We start from the raw sequence: 8,127 nt of genomic DNA on the forward strand, positions 1-8,127 counted from the left end.
AATACATCGAGACCGATCGGTCGGTTCTACCCGATAAACTCTTTCAAGTCTTCCGACTCTTCTATCAAAGTCTTGAAAGAGAACGGGGTGAAGGCCCAGCCTGCAAATTCGGCGAACTTGGAGAAGGATTCGACCCAGGCCAACCTGAGAGAGTGAAGCTGTTGATCAAAAGTTAGAATCTTTGCCTAAGAAAAGAAGGGTTCGTGGGTTTCCTCGACTTACCATAGCGCTAGTTCCCTCCATGAGCACGAGAATAGCAATTGCTGGAAAAAAGAGAAAGGTCAGTCTCATGCTACACTGAATACAGGCGGCTTACACTCTAGACTTACTGAGATTGAGCCACATGGTGAATCCGATAACGATGGCAATGATACCAATTGGGCCAGTCATCTTAAGGCAAGGGCCAATGGTCATGTTCCAGAGCACGGTACTGAGTTGCTGATGGGCAAGCGACAGAGCCCAGAGACGGAGGTAAGACGCAGTGTGGGACACGCAGTTGAGGCAGAATTCTACACAAGTCAAGTTAGCAAAGTCGTCTCAAAACCACCTGTTTTCATAAGCATCAACTTACCAATGGTGTGAATAACCTGGTGAATAATTACTTCACTCAGCTCAAACTCCTCATGCTCCTCGTCATCAACATTTTCCGTGACCATATGAATGCCAGCATCAAGGCTATCGCGACCGTTGCCATTAACGGGCCGATCGCCATCTTCGTCATCACTATCAGCGGCAACAATATGCGCCGTCTCGCCAATAGTACGATAACCCTTGGCTCTCGCCTTCTTATGCTCCTTCCAGAGCATGTAGGGCTTGAGACCCAACATGATGGGGACCTGAACCATAGCGACGAGGAGCAGGACGTTCTGAACGAACGCCTGGCCGGGATACAGCTGGACGTCGATCGTGCCGGGCTGCAGGAACATGTAAATCAACATGTTCAACAGGCCGGGGGGCTGCCGACCGATGCCGAACCAGTCGATAGACCACTTGTAGATGATGCAGATGACTAGGTATCCGAAAATCGCCTGGAAGAAAATCATGCCGGGGATGAAGTTACCGAAAAGATCTTCTCGCTTCCGGAAGTGTCTAGCGTTGATGTACGAGAAGCAGAGAGAGTAGGTCATGTGAACCCATCCAAGGATAATGCTCATCTTCATCTTGTAACTGTTGGTGAAGAGCAGATTGTTCTCGGTTCCGTGCCACATCCAGTCGAGTCCGAACGGGTATCGGTAGTCGCCCTTGAGCTGTCCGACAACAGGAGCTCCGTCTGTCTCGGGGGGATGCTCCCACTCCCAGGCGCTAGGCCAGAAGGTGAAGGACAGGGAGAAGATATCGTTATAAATGAGACCGGTGAAGACCGAAAAGATGGCCATGACGAGAGCAATATATCTTCCGTAGAAAAGCATAGCGAAAAGTTCAAAAGTAACCTTCTTGAGTGACTTTTCCCAGTAGATCATAGCTATCGAAGCGAAGAGCATGATGAGCGCGTGGCCGACATCACCGAACATGACAGCAAAGAGGAAGGGAAACGTGACAATGACAGGGATGGCAGGGTTGACCTCCTGGTACGTGGCCGTTCCATAGGCGTTGACGATGGTCTGGAAAGCATCGGTAAACTTGTTCGTGCGGATGTAGGTCGGCGGCGTCTTGTTAGTTCGAACCTCGTTGATAATAGACGGAATCGAAAGACCAGCGCGGTTCGTCACATCATGAAGCGTGGACCGGATGCGTGGGAGGTCCGAGGTGGGACACCAACCCTCAGCGATAAGCGTTCGCCGGGCTCGGTCGTAAGAGAAGAGGTTAAGCGTGCTGTACACCGCCTTCTCCTTGGCCATAAGGACCATCCATACCGACAGGGATTGGGAAATCTGGTTGAGCTCGATGTTGAGCGTCGTCTGCGTGTTCTGCAACACGTTCTGGACGTCGGCAAGGCGAGCATTGACCTCGTGAATCTGATCCCGACGAAGATCGCTGTTCTCATCAACGCTATAAACATCGGCACCCATCGACTCCGAGATCTTTCGAATCTTGGCAAGAATTTCCTTGCCGTGGGCAAAGATGACGAAAACATTCTTGTTGACGGTCTCGTTGGTGGTAGGGTCAACGAGGGGTTCGGGAATCTCGGACTGGTTCATGTAAAGATTACCGCGCAGAGTTCTCCAAAGAATCCTCTCAAAAGTATCAACGCGGTCTCGGGCAATAACACCAGCAACGAATCCGATGTTCATCCCAGAAAAGGATCGCTCGGCATCGGCAGCACGAGCGTGTGCCTCGATATCTTGCAGAAGCGGAGCCTCATCACCCTCCGTCGAAGCGCGGATCTCCTCGACGTTTCCATGGGCACGGTCGAAGAAGCTGCCGGCCTCGCGGAGCACCCATCGCCATTCGGTAAGATCGACCTCGCGTTTCTTGAGCGTCTCGTAGCTTTCATTCAACTCTTGGATGCGCTGCTCAAGGACCTGGCTTCGCTCCACGACTTCGTCAATGTCGGCAGGGGCCAGAGTTCCGAAGTTATCGCCTTCGGTGTCAAGGTCGAGCTTGCGGAGGGGGATTTTCGCTTTTTCCATCTGCGAATGGAAGTACCCTAGAAGTTGCCATCAACGTTAGCATTTTGGTGCGATTTGGGACAGAAACATAATTATTTGGAGGTACTCCATCGAGACGGAACATACGAAGCTGTCGCTCAACATTATCAAGTCGACGGATCTCGTTGGTATACGTTCGTTGAAAAGCACTCAGCTCGCCGTTAAGCTAGGCAACAGAATTAAATGTTAGCAACCTCCTCTTAACAACGGCCGAATTCCCATCAATCGCTCGCCTCCTCTTGGGAATCTCTCATGCCGGGGGACTGCTCGGAATCATCGTACATCTCGAAAATGAAGCATGCCAAGGTCGCCGAGCGCCGTCACAACCTCACGGCCAATTTCGTTGCTCATGTACAGCTGCACCATGCTCATCTCCGAAGAGCGAAACATGGTGTCCTGCACAGGAGCCATCTTATTGTATTTAGGGTCACGGACCCGGACGGGGCTATTGGGTTCGTCGTATTCTGGCTCCGCGTCGGAAGCTGTCGTTCCTGGTATTGAAGCTCGTCGACGACGGATCATGGGCGGCAGAAGCCGAATCGAGATGCTGCACTTGAGGTTCTTAATGAGGAAAGGTCGAGGCCCTTGTGAGATTGCCAACCAAAACCAAGCAACGAAGTCCAAGCTCGAAGAAGGCTACGTTACGTAAGACTACAGTCGACTTGAAAAAGCCAGTTATATCACGTGATTACTCACCTGAGTCCGGAGCATCGGTCGGAATATCGGCGCCGAGTTCGTCATTCTATGATGTCATGGTAAATTACCAGTCATTCATTTATGGGGAGGACTCTGTAAGTCAACATCATGGGAAAACGGAAGCGATGAGAGCAGCAATGTGGAATTCACACACATCTCTGTAGTTTCGCTCGTTTCTTTGGGAAGTGGAAACCACTGTCATAGAGACTGGACAGCACATCTGACAGACACTACACGTCGGTACAGGTGGCCACTAATAGACCCTAGCCTACACTACTTTGCCTAGAAAGCGAAAAACAACTTGAGGGGGACACTAGCACCATGAGCAGGGAAAAGGAAACACGGGTACGGAGTACAAGCAGAGTAGAATTATTTTCAGTAAAGAGTATCGAGATGCACTATAATTCCATGAAAGACCACAAACAAAAAGCAGGACAGCCGTAGTTTTCGCTCTCATAAAACAAATTTAACAATCCCCGACTCCTGTTGGCTTGCCTCTTTTTTCCCACCTCCGCTTCATGGCCAGTGATATCAATGCTTTCCCAAACTCCACGCCTTTAAATACAAGGACTGCTCGTGATATCTAGTGCTGAAGAAAGTATTGAAACAATCGCAGGTCATGATATGATGCTGAAAGAGTCATAGTTAACAAGAAACATATAGGCGCCGACACACAGGAGAGAAAAAAAATAGAAAATGTAGAAGAGGGAGGGGAAAAATATAGGGATCATGACAACAACGCAATGCAAAGGACTGTAGTGCAAACGATAACGCCAGGGCTAGAAGAACCAGAAGAAGTGTGACAGTTCAGCTGGGTATCATACAGCATCCTGTGAGTCTGCTAGGGGAAGTTGGGAGAAGGGCAGGGACAAGCACTTGAACTCAAAGCTTCCGAGTAAACATGTGCCATCCGTACATGCCACCAACTTCGGCGACAGCCACAGGGATCTTTCGGGCACCCCAAGACTCCGCGCCCATCTTCCAGGACCTATACGGATTTTCCTTGGGGATTTGGCCAGCGTTCCTGACCAGCCAGTAGCGTTGACCGCTCTCCTTCAGTGTCCAGCCTGCAATCTCGACAGCCTTGCGGCGCTCCTTAAGCCGCTTGAAGGGTCTCTCTGCAATTTCGAGGACACATAGCGGAGCCGAGACTGGCTTCAGAAGGGTGTAACGCAAGTCAAAGAGAGGGTCAATATCATTGCTTGCTACCAGGTCAGACACATCGAGGTAACGTAGAGTATGGGGGCCCATGTCATCTCGTGGGGCTAGGAGGGAATCGACATCGGAAGCCATGAGACATCGACCAAGTGACAGTTCCTCGAGTCTTCGGGTAAGAGGTGCGACTAAAGGAAGATGGATGGGCTTCATCTTGCTACCCTTCAGATTCAGAGACTTGAGAGTAGGGGGTAGAACAGTTAGAAGATCGAACAAATCGTCCGCGCCCAGCAATTCATGATTAGAAGCATCGTGTGCCAGACTCAAGACCTGAATAGAATCCTTGACTGCCGGGTGGCGGGTTAGGAAAGTGATGATTTCATCAGCCTTTAACCGCTTGCACTTGGCCAAATTTAGATGAGTGATGCGGGCAGACGTTGGGATGGAGAACAAAGCTTTGGCAGTTATTTGGCACCCTGCTACATCGAGATGAGTAAGTCTCGTGAGACGTGGCAAGATGGTCTCGAAGATGGCAGCAGGCAGCGTCGAAGTCTTGTGAAATGAAAGACGCGAAATCGTCAACTCCTTGGGCCACTGAACAGTGAGGAGCGCCTCAAAGGAGCGTCTGAAGTCGGCATGCCAGCAGCCACAAAAGTCAAGGGCGCGTAGCTTGGGCAAGCTGCCAAAGAATAGCTTTTGGAGGACCTCTGGGCTTAGATTTTCCCCAATATGCTCTTGAGCGAGGAACTCCTTGACATTGGGAATCAGCTCGAGGCACTCAAGAAGCGTGCTGGAAGTCAGATTGTGAGCATTTGATCTTTCCCGCTCAGTGGAGAAAAGCGAGGTAGGATTGAAATGGCTAAAGTCAAGCCGTCGGACAAAGCCACCTAACTCAGGATGCGTAGAGATCTGGGTAAGGAATTTTCGGAAAATCTTGGAGTGAGGGATAGTGATGTGGGTGTACAGCGTCCCCAGGGTGGCTCCGTGCAGTGTCTTGGACGTGAGGAGCATCGCACGGAGATCAGCGTTTCGTTTTGCGGTGCTGTTCGTAGGGGTCTCGACGACAAGCAACGAGATGATGGCGGCTATCAAAAAGCACGTTAGTAAGACAGAGAACGCTAAACAACGGAACCAATCCCATCGAGTCTAGCAAAAGTTTGACCAGCACCCACTTCCCAGCGAAATCGGGGAGGGGCGAAAAAAAGAGTCAGGAGAGAAAGAGGAAAAAAAAAATTGATGATATTGGAAAATCGGATAGGGCAACATACTTAGAATCTCGGTGGGGAGCCGCTCGAGGGCCGAATTGCCGGGTCGTATTCCGGGCTCGCCTTCTTGAGTATTAGGAGTCTCTTCATGAGCTTCAAGTTTGGGGGACGGGGGCAAGGTCGTGAACCGATGGAGGGCGTGAAGATCGCTGTAACTCTTGCTTGCGTATCTGCCCTTTACCCTGATCTCCTTCCATCCCCGGCCCCAAGGGGTGCCGGCGGGATACCAGGCACCATGAAGCTTGCTCGCAGGTTTCGTGATGGGGGGAATAAATTCGGCGTTCGCCATGACCACATCGCCAGTATCGTCGACGGCTTCTTCGTAGGCTTCAGCGTAGGAGGAAATTTTGGTTGAGGTGAAAGATTGGGCGAGGCCAGACTCGTGTTCTCGGACAGACGAGAACGAGCCTCGCCCGACAGTGTCTGGCGAGGCCGAGCGCTGCATGGCCTCGATGGTAGGTGAGGTTGGGGAGCAGACAGGGATCATGGGACCGTGGTACGAATGCTTGGAAATTATTGGGGCGACAGGCCCTCGCAATCGAGATGGCATCGTAAGACTAGAAAGGGGGAAAGGAAGAGAAGGAAGTATTATGGCGTCGGACGACGGGGGGTGGTGTTCGTTGTTCTTTAATGGTGCTTTTATTTCCCGGGATCCAGTGGAGCCTTCTCCGAAATTTGCAGAAGAAAGAGCACTTGAGTCCAAGAGCCAAACTTTATATGCAATAATATCAAGGACAGTGTATAGTGTATAATACACAAAGACCCTAAGAAAATGAGAAAGAGCGATCAAGCGCCCCCAGCGGAAACGGGCCGGGGGGTTTGGGTTGTATGTAAATAGGTCACAAGGACAACTTGGACGGTTTCTTTGGCGGCAAGGGCCCAGAAAATATTGCGAGCCCAAGGAATCAGGGAGGTTTGTGTTAGTCAAAGCTTTAAGTTTTTAGGTAAGAGTATCCCGTATTGGGGGGGTGCGATGGCCTAGTGGTGCGGGGAAGGGATGTTTTTCGAAGCTTTCCTTCCTTTGGCTCATGGAAATAGCGTTGAGAAAGGTTGCACCTGCGTTTTAGAGCCCCAGCGTTTGGAAGGTTCGACAGGCAATTCGAAGGAGTGCGGTGAGGTAGCGTCTTGTTGAATGTTCTTCGAGGGCTTGTCGTTGGTGATCGTCAGGGATGTGAAGTGGATCTCGGAAGCGATCTTGCGTTGCGCGTGGTACTGGGGTTTGACAGGGAGTCGGGTTTGTACAAATGTACTTGGTAGTTGACTTCAGCCCAAATAGAGAAAGGTGAGAGAGCATCTCTTTTTGGGGGGAACAATTGAAGAGAGGTGGATGTAATATGGCATTATGTATCCATCGGCGCCCGTATGGCAGTGGCCACATACGCTACATGTATCCCAAGATGACTCTTCCATTACCGCAAAGTGGCAAGGCCTCGATATCTGCTGATAAATTTGCCAAGCCGACGTGGAAGCTAATCTACTTATAAGTGAGGCCTCAAAGTACTACTTGTATCTATTTTTCTCTGCCCGATGGGATCATTGATGACTCCAGGTACACCGGACCTCTACGGAAGGAATACCGGGTCGGCGAATGGCCTGGCCTGGCGAGGTTATTACGGAGGACGAGGATCCCTATATTAGTCGCGTGACTTGGCAGGAGAAAGGTCCCTGATCCAGTCGATCTCCTTCATCCTTCCGGGTCGTTGGCTGGCTGGGGCGAAGCAATTTCAACGTTGGGAGTTTATGCGGCTTCTGGACATGAGTGCAGCATTTATACCAGACATCAATGTTCCATCAACATACTCCGTACGCATACGCCGATGGGTGTGTGAAACATTGACGGGTGTGGTGTTAGACTAAGAGAAGCATTGGAATAAATCCAAGACGGTCAGCGTGCATCGTGGTGGCCCATAGCATTCGGCACCACCCCTGACTGGCCAGGCCACTGGTCAGTGGTGGGTGACACAGACAGCAGACCTCACGCCGACAGCATGCAGCAGAACGCAGACCGCAGAATAACCGAATGCTGGCAGGGGAGCTCGTCAATGACGTGGACTCTTGCGAATCGAATGCGGCAGGAAGCTTATTACCGGTGTGTACCTGGTTCCTTTGTCCGCTCCGCTGCGTGCTGCGAACCTCGGCGGAATCGACTCACCAACAGACGGCGGGCGGAGTTGTGGCTGGATGAAAAATCCCAATTTAAGACATTGAAAAAAGAACTCCCCCTTCACAAGGCTTTGCCGGAGAGCCTACTTTGTAGCAGGGCCGCGAGGGAAACCTGAAGGCTGACAAGAACGATGCCCCAGTTGAATCATCAAGCGCAGCTGATTCTTGCGATAACGGAATCCGTGGAAACATCAATTGATGCTCCCGACAGCTTGCTGAACAGATATAATGGTGTTGTGGCACCCGATGGAATTTACATG

The 8,127-nt window shown here is 51.0% G+C and overlaps 1 protein-coding gene across 1 annotated transcript; it reads right to left on the minus strand.

Annotated features, from left to right (window-relative positions):
• Window positions 1-26: 26 nt before the first annotated feature.
• On the minus strand, window positions 27-6,254 carry SAPIO_CDS2858 (uncharacterized protein; the record flags this gene model as incomplete). The annotated part of the gene is made up of 9 exons (XM_016785777.1): window positions 27-158; window positions 223-263; window positions 330-509; window positions 572-2,587; window positions 2,676-2,754; window positions 2,871-3,224; window positions 3,285-3,330; window positions 4,201-5,524; window positions 5,708-6,254. The coding sequence occupies 9 exons, from the start codon at window positions 6,252-6,254 to the stop codon at window positions 27-29; spliced, it is 4,719 nt and encodes a 1,572-aa protein (XP_016644559.1).
• Window positions 6,255-8,127: the final 1,873 nt, after the last annotated feature.

This window comes from Scedosporium apiospermum (assembly GCF_000732125.1).
Source record: "Scedosporium apiospermum strain IHEM 14462 chromosome Unknown SEQ_SAPIO_0087, whole genome shotgun sequence".
Lineage (NCBI taxonomy): Eukaryota > Fungi > Ascomycota > Sordariomycetes > Microascales > Microascaceae > Scedosporium > Scedosporium apiospermum.